General features: G+C 39.7%; 1 protein-coding gene across 1 annotated transcript in view; it reads left to right on the top strand.

The window, feature by feature from the left end:
- DMGDH (dimethylglycine dehydrogenase) overlaps window positions 1-18,567 on the top strand; it is a 69,027-nt gene that overhangs the window by 19,392 nt on the left and 31,068 nt on the right. Inside the window, exons 6-12 of the mRNA XM_043592778.1 lie at window positions 3,129-3,377; window positions 5,425-5,623; window positions 12,499-12,668; window positions 13,727-13,880; window positions 15,591-15,756; window positions 16,671-16,801; window positions 18,056-18,273. Of these exons, the coding sequence (XP_043448713.1) occupies window positions 3,129-3,377; window positions 5,425-5,623; window positions 12,499-12,668; window positions 13,727-13,880; window positions 15,591-15,756; window positions 16,671-16,801; window positions 18,056-18,273 (1,287 nt within the window). The remainder of the gene's footprint in view (window positions 1-3,128; window positions 3,378-5,424; window positions 5,624-12,498; window positions 12,669-13,726; window positions 13,881-15,590; window positions 15,757-16,670; window positions 16,802-18,055; window positions 18,274-18,567) is intronic.

Genomic DNA, 18,567 nt, shown 5'->3' with positions numbered 1-18,567 from the left:
AGGCTCTGAGCTGTCAAATCTGTCAGACACAGAGCCTGACGCTCAGAGCCCAACGTGCGGCTTGAACCCAGGAACCACGAGATCATGATCGGAGCCAAGTCGGAAGCCTAACTGGCTGAGCCACCCAGGCACCCTGTAGTAACCTTATTCTTGAGCAAGCAGAGCTTAAAACTAGTTTTGGACACTTCTGACCTCTTGGTATAAAATAGTCTAACTTGCCTTTGGTACCTGAAACTGCTCAGGGGCATGAGCAGAAGATATTTTATTATCATGTAAGTTTTTTCTCTGCATGGTGAATGTTTCTCTTGACTCCATTTCTTCTTGACTCATTAAGCCTGAGATAACTTTATAAACTTTACTTAAGAATTTTCTTAATATGGTAAATCAGAAATATGATTGGATCATGCCAACGTGAAGCCCTGTGTTCGGCCAAAAGAGAATTGCTTAATTTTGCCTGGCACTCTGCATCAGAGAATGCCACTGTATAAACAAACCATCACTGTCACCGTATAAACCACCTGTACAAGTAAACTTGTCTATGAACCTTCACTCTTCATTTTAACTCTATTTCTATTAGTCATTGCATTAAAAAAAAAAAAAGAAGCCATTTCCAATAACTATTTTTATTGACCCTTCTGTTGTTTCTGAGGTCATAATGGTAGATTTGAGTGATTCTTCCATATTTGTCTCTCTTACTTTTGAACTTGGTGGGTGGGTGATGTAGCGAGAGTTGAATTATAACCACACCAGATTTAGGTTAACTTGCTTGGCAGAAAGAGGAAGAAAATGCCAACAAACACCACCACCATAGGGTAAAACAGCATTCGGCTTGTTTTGGAGTGTAAAATCATATAGTTCTATAATACTTACGCATATGTTCCCACTGTATTTTAATGATCAAGTGCATTAATAAGCAAGCAATTAGACTCAGAAATTCATAAATATGTTTGAATAGGAAAGAATTTATTTTCTTCAATTTATGCTTTTAATTGAAATAAGTGTATTGGGGATACTGTAGTGGTTTGAATTGCTAGGCTAAATATTTTGGCTTTTTATATTTTAAATCTGCTGTGGTGCATATAACTAGCATTTATGGCTCTCCTATATTTTCTTACAAAGTTCTTCCATTGAAAATTCACTTCTTCCTACTAACAAAAATAAATTAAATCTGTAAATTATTAAAAGACCAACAAGAGGCTCTAATGCCCACAAGTAAGATTTTTGGTTTGCAAATAGACATCCAGTTAGGGGGCTATTAAAGAAGTATGGCCAGGGGACCTGGGTGGTTCAGTCAGTTAGGCATCTGACTTTAGCTCAGGTCATGATCTCACAGCTCATGAGTTTGAGCCCCACATCAGGCCCTGTGCTGACAGCTCAGAGCCTGGAGCCTGCTTCAGATTCTGTGTCTCCCTCCCTCTCTGCCCCTCCCCCCCACCTTGTTTTCTCTCTCTCTCTCTCTCCCCCTATCTCTCTCTCTCTCTCAAAAATAAATAAATATTAAACAAACAAACAAACAAACACTTATGGCCAGTTTAGCCATTAGGCCAAAGCAAAACAACAAAGCCCAAGGATGACGTTTAGGTAGTAAAATAGAAATAATTAAAAAAAATTTTTTTAATGTTTATTTTTGAGAGAGAGAGAGACAGAGTGCAAGTTGGGGACGGGCAGAGAGAGAGAGGGAGACAGAGAACCCGAAGCAGTCTCCAGGCTCTGAGCCGTCAGCACAGAGCCTGATGCAGAGCTCAAACCCACAAACTGTGAGATCATGACCCAAGCTGAAGTTCGGTGCTTAACCGACTGAGCCACCCAGGCACCCCAGTAGAAACAAATTTTGACACATAGGGTACATAGTCTGGGTTCCCAGACTGATTCATAATCGATGATCCTGTATTTAGCTCTGAACCTCATAATGACATAGGCTTCAGAACTCTTTATTAGATTCCTAAAAAAAGCAGAAACAGAAATGGTTAAAAAATTGAGTGCAACCTCTAAAGAAATAACTTGAATAAGATTCTCTAATCATTTGAATGATTACTCAAAATTATTCTGAAGCAAACAAGCAAATAGAACCTCCTTCCCCCAAATAATCTGCTGATGGGTCAGGCAACACCATGTCCCTGCCAAATAATCATTCTAGATTCTAAAATACCTTTATGCAAGTGAAGGTGTCTTGGATTTTTAAAACAAAATCTTCCCATAGGAAGAAAACCAATAAAGTATGATGATTCCAAGGTCTCCCAGTGTGACATTGGGCATGTCTCTTTCCTTCTCTGGACTTTAGCTCCACGTCTGTGTACTGAAGAGTCAGCTGGGGGAGAATCAAGGGTCCTTTCAGCCACAATCTGGTTTTTTCTTTTGCAAAGGTAAAAATAACATTCATCTCCACCGGTAAGACAGTCCCAGTACACACTGTGAACTGAGATACATTCTCATAGAGGTACTCCCACTTACTGGACTCATGGTTCCTTCATGCCCGTTGCAAGAAAGGATCTTACAGATCCTAGCCAAGCGTTTACAATAACAGATAAAACTTACTGTGCTATCTCTCCCAAAGTATATACATTTTCAAAATTTAAGGTAACAGAACAATTCTGTATTTGTAGAATCTTAGGCATCAGTAATGTGGGGAGAGGAGGGCCTGGGGGATAGAGGGATTGACTTGGAAGGCTTTCTTGTGCACAATTATTATACCGATCAACACAGGCCCCTTTATGGTTTGATCATTTCTGTTTCAGGAGTAGGGTCAGTCCATTACTGTCTTTCTTATCAACATTTGTACATTTTATATATTTGGGTTGTTTGGTTTGTCCTTCAAATAAATGTGTTTTCCTGCCTGCCTCTGCTTATAGACAAAATATTTTTTCAGGAATTACAAACTCCTGAAAAACAAGTATGTATCTGTTAGATTGTAGGTGTCTTCAGAACGCTGGGGCAGGTAAAATACTCTCTTCCCCCAGGTTCAGTTTTGTAATGACAAAAAATTTAAAGTTGTTATCACATTCTTTAGACTTTCCATGAGTACTGAAGTCTTCTCGATATTTTATCTGAAAATAAATTGCCATATCCGTGTCAGGTGTAGTATGTTTACGTATGTGGTAACATTTTAAAATGACTTTTTTTTCTTTAAGGATTTTGGGCTCGTGAAGTAGGTAAGATGGTGGGACTAGAACACCCTCTCATTCCGGTCCAGCATCAATATGTTGTGACATCAACTATACCTGAAGTGAAAGCTTTGAAACGAGAACTCCCTGTGCTCCGTGACCTGGAAGGATCCTATTATCTGCGACAGGAAAGGGATGGGCTTTTGTTTGGTCCATATGAAAGTCAGGAGAAAATGAAAGTGCAGGACTCGTGGGTCACCAATGGAGTCCCTCCAGGTGGGTTCCACAAATGCAAGTATGTGCAGGTCGGGCACATATGTTTTGTCTTCTCTGTGGCGGGGGCTGGCTGTAGACTAAGATGACACCGTAACATTAGACTACTGGATACCTGGGACGCTGGAGGTGAGGGGTTTGAGGCCAGCTCTGTTCTCATGTCCCTTTCACCGATCACAGCAGGAAGTAAGGAAAGAGAGAAGAGGCAGTTGGTGATGGAGAAGCTGAAGAAACATATCTTCCGCTTCCCGGTAATTTTTCACCTGCCCGCACCAACCTCCTTCCTCCCCACTTTTTCCTCGCTCTCTCACCTGCCTGGTCTAGTTTCCAGATTTGGATATAGCTGATATTGTGCTTTGACGGTTGGAAACATGGCAGGTAGCAGAGACAGGATATCCGGCCTACTAAGAATGAAAGCGTCAGAGTCTGTCACAGAGCAGGATAGGTTGCTCCTGCAAACTGATGCCCTCCCCTACTCCATAAATAAATGTAGAAAAGCCCTATGCGAAAGCGGGAGGAACCATAGTTTCTGTAAGGGAGGTGGACCCGTTTTGTTTTCCATGAAACGTTTCTACAGAGCTAAATTAAAGATGGAGGTTACCTAAGGAGGTAAACAAAACAATCTGTAGAAAGTACTAAAATGTCATTGGGGCACTGAAATATTATAGGGGATATAAAGAAATGGAGGAAATTGTACTTCCTAGAATTATACTTTGATAAGCTACTTGGGATAGGGACTGAAGTTCTCCCCTACTCCTCAATACACATATGCCCATGTAACCACGAATGATCACTAAACTGCCTTCCAGAGAAGTTGGGCCAGCTAGCTGAGGGCTTTTGTTTTGTTGAGTTGGCTCTGCACATTTGGGCTTGCATGGAAGAGCTCCTGATCTCAGGAGGGCTGATGGACACCTGAGAACCTTCCTTTCTGTTCTTCCCTCATGCTGGCAGCCTGTCTTCCAAATAAATGTTTTGTTTTTAAAACTTTTTTTTAATGTTTATTCATTTTTGAAAGACAGAGAGACAGAGCACAAGCAGGGGGTGGTGTGGAGAGAGAGGGAAACACAGAATCCGAAGCAGGCTCCAGTCTCTGAGCTGTCAGCACAGAGCCTGATGCGGGGCTGGAACTCACAAACCGTGAGATCATGCCCTGAGCCGAAGTCGGATGCTCAACCGACCAAGCCACCCAGGCACCCCATCTTCCAAATAAATGTTGAACAAATATTTCAATTTCCAAATTCCAAGTTGGAGGGAGAGCCAGATTGTTAGCTGGCCCTGGGCGCGTACATGTCCTGGTCCAACCCTCGTGATCTGCAGGCCTCTGTGCAACTAACCCAACATGCTTTTCACAGGAGGAACAAGAAGCTGGCTGACTGCTGTGTGGGAAAGTCACCAGTATTGGCGGAGAAGTTCTTTTAGAGGCTCATCTGTGGCTTCAATCACAGTACCTTTTACGAATGAGGAAATTAATGTGTTTCAAGACCCTGACTCTTTTCTACGAATCTAGCTCTCAATTACGTATGGGAGCGGGCGTGAGGCAGGAGGCCTCCATGCCATTCTTTCTGTGCTGAGAGCTAAAAGGCATCTAGCATCCATTATTCTAGATCCTGGAGTAGTTTTCTGTTTATGCCCTGTGTCCTGACATGACTTTGCAAGCTCCCATTTGCCCTTAACTGGGAGGATAGATCAGACTTTTAGGGTTAATTAAAAGATAAAAGTTCTCTCTTGACAAACCAGTTACTGTTTGTTTTTTAAAATTATGATTGGTTTACATGTTGAAAACTGTTGATATACCTAGATTTATATTTATTATTAATTAAGAGGATTAACTTTCATGATTTTATTATTTCAACAAAAATAAATTATTATTCTCAGAAATGTGATGGGTACTTATCTGTTGATAGTGAATATTAAGTTTAGACTTAAAAAAAAAAGAAGAAGTACCTTCCATAAGACCATCTTTAAATGTAAACTGATTCAGACTTAAGTCACTTTGGAATACCTGTCAGGGCAATTGTGGCATCCTGACCACAATGGTATGTCTCTTCAGGGTTTGGAAAGGAGCTCTTTGAGTCTGATCTTGACCGAATTATGGAACATGTGGAAGCTGCCATGGAAATGGTTCCAGTCTTGAAAAAGGCTGATATCATCAATATCGTCAATGGTCCTATCACCTATTCTCCTGACATTCTGCCTATGGTGGGTCCCCATCAGGGAGTCAGAAACTACTGGGTGGCTATAGGCTTTGGGTAAGTATCTCTTTTATTATTTTATTTTATTTTATTTTATTTTATTTTATTTTATTTTATTTTAATTTTCAAGAGAGAGAGCACAAGTGAGGGAGAGGGACAGAGGGAGAGAGAAAGAGAATCCCAAGTGGGCTTCACGCCAAGCATGGAGCCTGATGTGAGGTTCTATCCCATGATCTGAGCTGAAATCAAGAGTCGGGTGTTCAACTGACTGAGCCACCCAAGAACTCTGAGTATCTCCATTTAATTCAACATTTATTATAGAGTCAAGTATCTTTTTTAATAGAGTCAAGTATTATAGATAAGTCTTGTCTCGTAATCTTAGTCCAAAATGGAAAATGAGAGAAGGGCAGAGAGTTTTCTTCCTTAAATGACCATTGAGATATGAGGAATAAGATATTTCAATCTTCGGGTGCCTGGGTGGCTCAGTCAATTAAGTGTCTGACTTCAGCTCAGGTCACAATCTCGCAGTTGGTGGGTTTGAGCCCCATGTTGGGCTCTGTGCTGACAGCTCAGATCCTGGAGCCTGCTTCAGATTCTGTGTCTCCCTCTCTCTCTGCCCTAACCCGGCTCGCTCTGTCTCTCTCTGTGTCTCTTAAAAATAATAAATAAACATTAAAAAAATTTTTTTTAATTCACTTTTAAAATCCTGACTGTATAATGGTTTAATCACTTGTATAGATTTTAAAGATGATCACATAGAAGGGCAGTGATTTCCTGGAAACCTCTCTTCGCATATTTCCTGCCATTTCCATTATTCCTGTCTCTTTTCATGCTGTGTATGTTCATATTGGTCAATTTGCCCCAATTTTACAAGGCTGTTTTCATAACACAGTGTGACAAACATAATACCAAGTATCAAATGAATAACGTATATGATGCCTTTTTCACCATAATTCAGGTTTATCCAACATAATTTGTTTCTTAATGATTCCTCAGGTTGCTTACTATTTACGATTCTGTTACCCATTTGATGCTTCATCCTTAATATATGTCCCATTAATTTGTTGAATATTAATGTCAAGCCCACTTTACTATCAGATCACAGCTTCTAATATTCTATTTTTCTTCTCCATTTTATTTGGCCATGTATTCAACTAATATCTCATGTTTGCCAGCTCTGTACAAGGTCTCTTTGCTAGGCACTGGGCTACAGCTAAAAACAAGGCAGTGAGGTCCGGCCAGAGGTGTGTGACTGCTTGGGGTGCTGTTCTGCCAGTACAGTAGAGGGGCTGTGGTCTGAACTGAGGGAGCAGCAGCAGGGACTGAGAGATAGGAGATAAAATTATTTAGACTTGATGATTGATTGCATTAGGTCTTGAGGAAGAGAAAAAAAGCAAACGATGGCTAACTTTCTAACTTGACCCCTGGTTGGATGCTGGGGCCATGGGGACAGAGAATCAGGAAAACTATGAGTTTCATTTTTGAAAGGTTGGGTTTGAAGTGTTAAGTTGATATCTTTGGGACATCCAGAGGGAGAAAACCAGATGGAGACAGAGGACCTGTAAGGTATAAAGTAACTGAGGGTTTAGGTAATCACCAATAGTATCCGTGTGCAGGCATGTGTATGTAGGAGTGTTTCTCGTGTACATTACTTGAATATCTTCTTTAGAGGAATGCTTATTCATATACTTTGCCCATTAAAAAAATTATTTGTCTTTCTACTGTTGAGTTGTAGGAGTTCTTTATATGTTCTAGACATAAGACCTTTATCAGATACATGATTTGCAATTTTTTCCTTTCATTCTGTGGGCTGTCTTTTCACTTTTTTAATGGTGTCCATTGAAGCATGAAGGTTTTTAATTTTGATGAAGTCCAGAATGCATATTTTTTCTTTTTTTTAGCATGTAGTTCATATATAAGAAACCATTTTCCAGTCCAAATTCATAAAGATTCATACCTATGTTTTCTTCTAAGAGTTTATAGTTTTAATTCTTTCATTTAAATCTTTGATCAATTTTGAGTTAATTTTTGTATATGATGTGAGGTAGGGGTCCAACTTCATTCTTTTGTGCATAGCCAGTTGTCTCAGCACTGTTTGTTGAAAAGACTGTTCTTTGCTCATTGAATTATGTTGGCTTCTGTGATATCTTTTTTCTGATACCACTTCTGATACCCACATTCAATTTTTCAATTTTCTAATTCTCTGACACCAACTGGGTGTCCAACAATTCAATTGAATTCTGATCTTAACTTCCAGAGTTAGTGGTTAACGACTCAGTCCCACAAAACTGCCTCCACTTCAGATACCAGTTGCAACTCCAGGGATCACCTATACTTCTGACTGGCTGTAACTTTGAGAGTTCCTACAACCCCCTTTTCAGGCTTGACAGTTCACTAGGATGGCTTACAGAAATCAGGAAAACACTTCCTTTTACCCATTTATTATAAAGTATACAACTGAGGAACAGCCAAATGGAAGAGATGCACAGGGTGAGGTGTGAGGGGGAGGAGTGTGGCACAGAGTTTTCATGCCCTCTTTGACACACCACCTTCCTAGCACATCAGTGCGTTCAGAACCTGAAAGCTCTTTGAAGTCTCTCATTTAGGGGTTTTTATGGAGGTTTAATTACATAGGCATAATTGATGAAATCATCGACTATTGATGATTCAACTTCTTGAACCAGCCCCTATTTAAGCCCCCAGGTATCACTCACTCCACCTTGAGTCATCTCATTAGCATACAAAGACTATAAATTCCAGAGGTTTTAGGAGCTCTGTGCCAAAAATCGGGGACAAAGACCAAATATTTATTTTTTATTATACCACAACATCCTTGACAAAAGTCATTTCACCATATGTGTATGGGTTTATTTCTGGACTTCCAATTCTGCCATTACCACATTTTTTTTTTTTTTTAGCGTTTATTTTGAAAGAGAGAGAGTACTTGCATGCATGTGAGTGGGGGAGGGGCAGAGAGAGAGAGAGAGAGAGAGAGAGAGAGAGAGAGAGAAAGGGAGGGAGGGACAGAATCCCAAGCAGGCTCTGCACTGTCAGCACAGAGCCCCACACAGGGCTCTATCTCACGAACCATGAGATCACCACCTGAGCTGAAATCAAGGGTCAGATGCTTAACTGACTAAGCCACCAGGCACCCCCACACTGTTTAGATTACTATAGGTTTGTAGTAAGTTCTGAAATTGGGAAGTGTGAACTTTTGCTCTTTTTCAAGATTGTTTTGGCTACTTTGGGTCCCTTAAATTTTCATGCAATTTTTAGGACCAGTTTGTCAATTTCTGCAAAGAAGCCACCTAGGGTTTTGATAGGTATTGCATTAAATTTGTAGATCAATTTGGAGAGTATTGTTATAACAGTATTAAGTCCAATTCATGGACATGGGATGTCTTTCCATTTATTTAGATCTTTTATTTATTTATTTATTTATTTTTAAATTTTTTTAAATTTTTATTTATTTTGAGAGACAGAGCAGGAGCAGGGGAGGAATAGAGAGAGTGAGACACAATCTGAAGCAGGCTCCAGGCTCTGAGCTGTCAGCACAGAGCCCAGTGCAGCGCTCAAACTCACTAACCATGAAATCATGACCTGAGCTGAAGTCAATGCTCAACTGACTGAGCCACCCAGGCTCAGTCTTTTAAAATTTCTTTCAGCAATGATTTGTAGTTTTTAGAGTACAAGTTTGCACTTCTTTTGCTAAATGCATTCCTAGGTCTTTATTATTTTTGATTCTGCAGTTGGCTGAATCATAGAATTATTGATTTAGTCAATGAAAATATGTGGATCATTGACCACAAGCCATGCTCTGAACAAGCAGACAGTATCCCTGGCCTTATTATATTTATATTTTAATGGAGCATCTGTTACTACTTGCCAAGGAAATTAGGAAGTTGATTTCTTTAGAACACCAGTTACTTATTACCTAGAAATTGTATGTACTTGCATGGGGCTAATGTTGCATTCCTGCTCTGATTGTTCTGGGTAATTTTCCCAGGTTGTAGATGTTGGGAGATGGATAGGGAAGATGACAGGTGGGGGGCAGGCAAAGTGCCTCACACTCTGACAGATTTGGTCTGAACAAAGGACTTGTTGCTATCTTGCTAAGATATTTCTTATGTAAAATGGAATGCTTACATTGGCTGCCCCTGCTGGCTTGCATCAGTGATCCATTCCCTGGTTCTGGAGGCTAGTGGTTTCCATACCTGGCTGAGCAGGAGAATCACATGCCCATGTTAAAAAAGAATCTCAACCTTGTGATTAGTCACTTATGTATGCTTCATCCTCCTTTACATCGTATCTGTGTAATTCCTATTTGTCAGGAGAACCCATGAAGTTGTGTTGAATTGGAAAACTATAAGCAAATGGATTCCCAGACACTACTTCTATAGGTTCTGAATCAGTGGTCTGGGGAGAGGCCCAGGATCTGCATTTCAATGTTGTCTGTTATTCTGATACAACCGTCCAGAGAACGTGGGGAACTTGCAACCTGTGTACATATATGCCAGTGCTCATTTACCTTACTCACAGATCACCCTCAGTCAAAACTCTTTTACTTTTGTTTTGTCACAATTCTAACAAAAGGTTTTTTGCTTCTAGGTGACACCATGTCAACCAGCATGTTTAATGGATTGTATTGAATTGAATCTAGTTTTCTTGGCTTAGAGCACATTATAAACAGGAAACTTAAGGAGGGGAGAGTGCTGTAAGATATAACATCTGACAGTTTAACGGAGTTATCCTGAAAAGCAGACACAAACACTCAAAAAGCATAGTCACTGGGCCATTTAGAAGCGGGTTCTACAGATTAATGTTAGCGACAGAAGAACCTAACTCTCCTTTCCTTATTAAGTTCCCTTCTACTTCCATGCCACACAAATTACTTGGTATGAAAATCTTATCAACTGGGCATAGGCATACTCTGTTACTAGTTATATAGGGGCCTAACAGCAAGCATGCATTGCTGGTCTACTATGTGCTTTCAATGTCATGCCAATGTTCTCCACTAGAACCATAAAGGAAGTGTGCATGAAAGAAGACTAAAGCTCAGGGTGGTCACACAACTTGCCCATGGTTACACAGCTAGTACTGGCAGGAGTGAAATCATACCCAGAACTCTCTTACTTTATGCTTGCTTTTAACTACTAAGCCAGGGGCTCTCAATGCATGTTTCATAACACTCAGTAGTGTGGCATTTGACACATAGCTTGTTAATGGTTAGAGAGCTGAAGTTTGTAAAGTAAACACTTTTTGAAAACAAATTATCCTTGATTCAGGATTCTCCCCAATTGACAGCACTCAGCCCCATTTGTTAGCTCATATACACTACTGAAAGGGAAAGAACATAATGGCGTAGCAGTGAGGCCACAGGAAACCAAGCACAGTCCTGGCTATTCCCAAGAGCCTGTCAAGGATGTGAATGCTGTCTGTCATGTGTGCCTTGGCTGAAAATTGGGAACTGTTGAAGAGGTAAAGTTCAGTAAGAGAGAGTGTATGCCGAAGCCAGTTGATGGAGTCTGTATCCTGACCTTTATTGCAGTGTGACCTTATTTAATCGCTAAGTGGGGACTGGCTTTCCCAGTGGTAAAATAAAATTGCTAAAGAATAAATCATCTGGTACATGTTAGGTGGAAACAATGCCTGGCAAATAGCAAGCACTCAATAAATGTCAATAAAACTTTACACAATTTCAAGTCTTATCAACAGTATCTCTAGATCTCAAAAATGACAGCTTTTGTATATCATACATTGGGCCTGGTTAAGTGAATTTTAAGCATACATTCAATAATTTTTCTTGCTTTCTTGAAACTTAGTGAGATTGTTTGTGGGTGATTTGGATGACCAATGTCTTTTTTTTTTTTTTTAACTATTCGGAGAAGTATATAAATTGTCGCCTTTTTATTCTACTTGAGAAATATCCTCGTAACAAATTTAGTCATTCATTTTTGTTAAATAGCAAAACTGGTATCTTGTGGGAAAATAGTTAACATTTAAAGTCTTTGCTCAGGTGCTCCCAAGCTCTTAGAACCGTGAGTCTGGCTGTTAACTTGTGGTCATTCAGGATACTGGAATTTCTTGCATTTTGAGGTCTGCTCATGTAGCTCCGTTTCTTGGTCATCCCCCACATGACTTTCTGCTCATCTCATTCCTCAGAAGCTTGTCTTGACTTAAACCACAGATAAACCTATAGGAAAGTCCTTCACTAGGCAAAAGGGAGTGGTTAGTACTGCACATGGCCAATGTTAAACTGTGAATCCTTCATCTGATAGCAACTGATTTGCCACAGTGATGTTCTTGGTTTTAAAGCATCATCATATAGAAATGGACAACAAGACTACCCTCATCACCAAGTGACCCATTAGTTGCAAAACACAGGGGACAGTGTTCCTTTTCTCTCCTCCCCACAAGCCCCTGGGTGAGTGCCTCTTCCTCTGAATGCTTCTAAGATAAAGATTCAAGGTCCTTGCACAGAGGTCATCGCCTAAGGGGACCTGAACTAAGTTGAGTCTGAGAAGAGATGTGTCACTGGGCAGTGTACGGTTTCTCCTGCAAGGTTCCCATCAGTCAGGATAATTCTAGATCAGAAGGGCTGCTAAGATAACCACATCTTCCTCTTTTCTTCCTTTCCTCCATTTTCCTAAAGTGAGCATCTTTTCTAGCTAAGAGTTGTAGGCTATTTTGCAGGTATGCGTCTCTTGAAACTGTGGAAACAAACTAGCTATCAAGTCAGGTACATTTAATTTGGATGCCCAAACATGTATTTTTCCCGAGGAAAAAAACTATAGTATAAGCATTATGTTGACTGTCTGCTCTGAAGATCACAGAACACTCCAACTTGGAGGCCCTGTAGAAGAGTTGGACATGTTTCATTATTGGAAAACAACATGTGTTCATAACAGGGTGTTTATCTCTGTATTTGAAAGATACGGCATAATCCACGCCGGTGGGGTAGGGAAATATCTCAGTGACTGGATCCTGCATGGAGAACCTCCTTTTGATCTGATAGAATTGGATCCTAATCGCTATGGCAAATGGACAACAACTCAGTACACTGAGGCCAAAGCAAGAGAGTCATATGGATTCAACAATATAGGTAAAGTGCAAATTTACTATTGTCTGTAAAGTGTGTACAGAATTGACCTGCAGCGCCTCTGATTTTAGATCTTTGTTATTCTGTGCTTTGTGGTGGGAGTACTTAGGGATTCTAATAAGCATTATGCCTCTAAGACACAAGAAGGAATCTTACATGAGTTTGTATATTTAATGTGTGGAGTGCTTCCGTGATTTCAAGTTTTTAAATTTTTTTTAATGTTTGTTTATTTTTGAGACAGAGAGAGAGAGACAGACAGACAGACAGATGGACAGACAGACAGAGCATGAGCTGAGGAAGGACAGAGAAAGAGGGAGACCCAGAATCTGAACAAGGCTCCGGGCTCTGAGCTGTCAGCACAAGGCTCGAACTCACAGACTACAAAATCATGACCTGAGCTGAAGTCGGATGCTTAACTGACTGAGCCACACAGGCGCCCCAAGTGATTTTAAGTTGCTTTTTTTCTCCCCCCAAGTGATTTTAAGTTTTAAATTTACTTTTACTTTATCCTTGGATAGCTATATGAATGACAGTCTGGCTTTTTTTACATAATTTTTAAAAATTGAAGTATATATTATGTTAGTTTTAGCTGTACAACATAGTGATTTGACTTTTTTAAAAATTAATTTATTTATTTTGAGAGAGAGAGATTGAGAGAGAGAGAGAGAGAGAGAGAGAGAGAGAGAGAAAGAACACATATGGTTGCCTGTGGGAGCAGGGGAAGAAGAGACAGAGGAGAGAGAGAATCCCAAGCAGGCTCCCTGATGCCAGTGCAGAGCCTCACGAGAGCAGCTGGATCCCATGAACCCTGAGATCATGACTGAGCCAAGATCAAGAGTCTGACGCTTAACTGACGGAGCCACCCAGGCGCCCTGTGATTTGACATTTGGGAACATTGTGAAATGTTCACCCCAAGAAAGCTAGTTACCATCTTTTACATAAATTTCATACATATATGTGCTTCTGGATGTTAAGAACTATGTTTTCTACTTTCTGAATCCCTTTGAAGTTTTTTACAGTTTTGGTTATATGGTACTTAGGTACTAGTTTTCCTTTTTCAGTTGGTTATCCTAAAGAAGAGCGATTTGCCGGGAGACCAACTCAGCGAGTCAGTGGGCTTTATAAAATCCTGGAGTCTAAGTGTTCCATGGGGTTCCATGCAGGCTGGGAGCAGCCACACTGGTTCTACAAACCAGGCCAGGATACTCGGTATAGGTAAGTGAATGGCATGACCTGCCTGTGGCTCTGAATGTAGAACGCAATTTTGGAAGTTGAATCGAGGGATGTCGGAGAAGCGCTGCCCCTGCGCCCCCAAAGAAGTCACTCCACCCTTTCCAAAGAGCATTGAGCCTTTTCCTACAAAAATGATTTTCTGGCAATGGAGGCATTAGTCTATCCCACGTGACATTGGCTCACATCTCTAGGACCCATGTGGCCTCCAGAGTCCTACAGCCAGCTCAGGTGAAGCCTCCACTTGGCATTTTCCAGGAGCTCAGGGGAACCTTCCCCATCCCCTCTTGATCCCCACATGGCTTCAGGTGGCTCCTAAAGATGTGTCTTGCTTTAGGATGCCTGGTCGAATCACGTTGTATGGAAATAGTCTAGAAATATGGATTTTCTATTTATCAAAGATAGTTCACAGCAACTGCTTTCTAGTATGTGTGCACTGAGTCATGCAAAATATATGTACCATTGATAAATTAGGGGAAAGGATCATTTACTTAGCATGTTAGGTTAAGCTAAAGCATAAAGCATGTCACTGAAACAATCCTCTGAATTCTTCTAGTGTTGTTACCATTGTTATACTTGGATTTTGAGCCATTGTTGTCATTTGGGGTTAATAATGCTTATATATTTTTTTCTCATGAGAATCCATAAACCAAGAGAAAACAAATAGCAAATCCAGAAATTGTTACCTCTTTTTTTTTTTTTTTTTTTTTTTGGACTTGTCATTTTGCTTACTAAACAGGTTTTGATGTCTACTTTAAGACCAGATCTAAATGGTACAAAGTATAGTAGAGGCCCAGTTGTTGATTAATGAATTTGGGCTCAGTAGAAAGTCTAGATTATCTGGGGGCAAAATACTGGTTTGGTTTTTCCTAAACGACTTGGATAAATGCCAAATCTGTTCTTCACCTTTGCTCTTTGGATCTGACCTGTTCCTTCCATTATTTGAATAATTAAACAACTGAAAACTCATTTATCAGACAGAATTCTGCTCTGCAGTTAAAATACCACATTAGAAGTTGACTTTGCCGAGTGGGAAGAACCGTGAATGAGTCAGTAGACTTTTGTTCCAGGCCAAGCTCTGGCATTTACTAAGACAAAGGCCCTGGAAGTCACCTTGTACCTTTTCTCTAAAAAAATGCAGATGTTGGACCAGGTTCTTGCTTCTAACAACATGAACATCACTTGGGAGACTGTTAGAATGCAGGATATAGGTCTCCACCCCAGACCTGCTACATTAGAACCTGCATTTTAACATTTGTAAGTGATGTACAGTTGCATGAGTGTTTGAGAAGCACTGGACAAGATAGCTCTACCCCGTTCTATTCTGACTTAATTAGGTCCAGAAAATGGGTATTTTTTTAAATGCTCCCCAGGTGATTCTAATATTCAACCAAGATTGAAAACCTCAGGGCTGGTAGACTTCTATGCTTTCCTCCAGATCTGAAAGCCCACATGTCCTATCTTAATTTCTAGTTAATTAATACTTCGTTCACTACAAAATGGGTCAAAGGAATAGAAGAGTAATTTTAAAAAATCAGCTTCTACCATATATGTATCATTCAGAGAACAGAATTTTAGATGTTACTTCTTTTCCCAAATAGGATTTTCTAGATCAATAGGGTTTATTAAAATAAAATACTCTGTAATTTTCTGAAAATGAATGACAGTTGTTTTACCACAAACATTGTGTTTTAGGCCAAGTTTTCGCCGCACAAACTGGTTTGAGCCTGTGGGATCTGAGTATAAACAGGTTATGCAAAGCGTAGGGGTTATTGACCTGTCACCATTTGGCAAGTTTAACATCAAAGGCCAAGACTCTGTTAGATTGTTGGACCATCTCTTTGCAAATGTCATTCCAAAGGTAAATAACCTTATATGGGTACAAGGTTCAGGATTCCTGCCTGCTTAATTCTCCATCCTCTCATTTTTAAATTTCCTAAAATGTTTCTATTGTTTATTTTTGAGGGGAGGGGGGAGCAGAGAGAGAGGGGACAAAGTTTCTGAAGTGGGCTCTGCACTGATAGCAGAGAGCACAGTGCAGGGCTTGAACTCACAAACTGTGAGATCATGACCTGAGTGGAAGTTGAATGCTTAACTGAGCCACCCAGGGAACCCTCATTCTTAAAATTTATTTATTTATTTATTTATTTATTTATTTATTTATTTATTTTAAAGTTTATTTTATTTTGAGAGTTTGTGTGTGCGAGTGAGTGAGGGAGGGGCAGAGAGAGGGACAGAGAATCCCAAGCAGGTTCCATGCCGTCAGCCCGGAGCCTGATGTGGAGCTCAGACTCACCAACCCTGAGATCGTGACCTGAATTGAAATCAAGAGTTGGGTGCTTATCTGACTGAGCCATCTAGGCACCCCATCTATCCTCTCATTTAAAACAAAAACAAAAAAACAAAAACAAAAAAACCCAGTATGTTATTTTAGTCCACCTAATGGTTTCTGTATGAATGCTATAGCTCTTCAACAGACCATGAATAAATATTCTAGCTGATTTTCTAATTACAATTGTCATCCAAGGACTCTATGACTTTGCTAAATCCTGTCAATAGAGAACTGCAAAATTGACTGAAGTGTAATTTTGATGACAAATAATTATAATTACCCAAAATTAATCTTGGGTTTAGGTTTAAAGATAGTTCACACGATTGATATAAATGATAAGATTCAGATACGTTTCACTGACACTTGTTTATTTCCATGTTGTGCTAAAAGGATATGTAAGATTTAAATTTTATATTGAGGTAATTTTAAATTCTTTTGTGTAGGTGGGTTTTACAAATATAAGTCACATGTTGACACCAAAAGGTCGAGTGTATGCTGAATTGACTGTTTCTCACCAAACTCCTGGGGAATTTCTACTAATAACTGGTTCTGGATCCGAGCTTCATGATCTTAGGTAAGTGCACAGCTAATAAGAAAATTTTATATGAATTATATATTGATCTAAACTTTCACTGAGCTTTTCTTTTGCCAATAGTTGAAAGTACAACTTAAATTCTCAAACCGTATTCTTTCCAATAAACTTCGTGTCTTTTATAGGAAATTATTTGGAGTGAGGGACCCTGTCCCCACTCCTCCAAAAGGTAATTCATCCATAGGGTTTACTGGTTCTAATATTAACTCCTGATTATTAGGCATTATCAATGTGTCAGAACTCCTTTTAGACATTATCTCAGTTAATCCTCTTAATAGACATATCTTCAAGGTATATATTATTCCCATTTTCATGTGAGGAAACTGAAGTTTGGGTTAAAGTAACTTGCTTAAGCCAGTCCTTTTGATTCTGATGCCCACATTCAGTGCACTTCAGTGAGCTGCCTCCCTGGGTTATCTTCCTCCTTTGCTGTGCCTTGTGCCCTCTGGCCCACAGCTAGATCTAAGTCTTTGAGCTGCCAGGTCAATCCTTCACATGAATCTTTAGTCTGTGATTTAGTCTACTATAAAATCTGTAGTTTTTAGTATTCCAAAAATATTTGGAACATTAATTTTTAATAAATGTCTTGCTCTGAGATCCTCGCTCTGGCTGTAAAACGATGCCAATGATATCCACCAATCCAAGATGTATCTTAGTAGCTAGCTTTGTGTAAATCCAGATGATCATTTCATGTAGCTCCAGGGACTACTCAATAAACTATAAACAAACCCTAAGACTGGGTTCCAATAACTCATCAAGACTTAGAAATTGAAACCAGTCTTTAGAGTTTCTATCGTTTCCTTGTGATTGCCAAAGCAGTTAGGTGTCTGGTGGCAGGCACATTATTAACCTTTAGCAGCACAAATGTGCCTCCATGTATAGGTATTAGAGAAAATTTGGGTTTAAATTAATTTTTGAAGATTGAATCATTAGTTTAAATGCAATAGGGCTGTCACTCTTTAAAAGAATTATATGGCAGAGCTTATTTAAATTGAAGGATCCTTCTGTACTGTGAAAAATTACCCCCAAAATTTATGAGTGGGTGGTTTAAAGAGAATCACTTGACATCTCTGGGACTCAGTTTCCTCAGCTTAATAAATTAGGTTATTATATGAAATGACACTCTGGGGACTTTCTGGTAGTTCTAGACACAGAGCATGTCTTCAGAGAAATAATATGTTACCAACATGTGTTATTCAAGCAAGACTTAACACAATGTTTATGACTCAAATGCAGATGGATTGAAGAAGAGGCAGTCAATGGTGGATATGATGTTGAAATTCAAAACATAACCGATGAGCTTGGAGTTCTTGGGATTGCAGGGCCCCAAGCAAGAAAGGTTCTTCAGAAACTGACCTCTGAAGATCTTAGTGATGATGTTTTCAAGTTTCTTCAGACCAAGTCTTTAAAGGTTTCAAACATTCCTGTCACTGCTATTAGGATATCTTATACTGGTAAGAATTGGAAAACGATTCTCTAAAATTTAAGAGAAAGTCTCTGAAATTCAAAAGAAGCTGCCAGAAATGAACCTGTGCACATGCATGTGCATGTGCATGCTCACATACACACTGACTTTTGTCAGTATAACTTTGGAGGAAGATTTCTCCTGTCCAACTCTTACAGTCTATTCACTCCTATGCTGGGAGAGTCATTTCCCAGATTTCCAGTTGTTCCAATCTCATAGCTACCTGCTACTGGGAAGGATGGATGAAAAAGTTGGAGGAGGATAGCTGTTAGAATAGTTGGAA

The sequence above is a fragment of the Prionailurus bengalensis genome, chromosome A1 (assembly GCF_016509475.1).
Source record: "Prionailurus bengalensis isolate Pbe53 chromosome A1, Fcat_Pben_1.1_paternal_pri, whole genome shotgun sequence".
In the NCBI taxonomy this organism is placed as follows: domain Eukaryota; kingdom Metazoa; phylum Chordata; class Mammalia; order Carnivora; family Felidae; genus Prionailurus; species Prionailurus bengalensis.
This window is presented reverse-complemented; position numbering and strand designations above follow the sequence as displayed.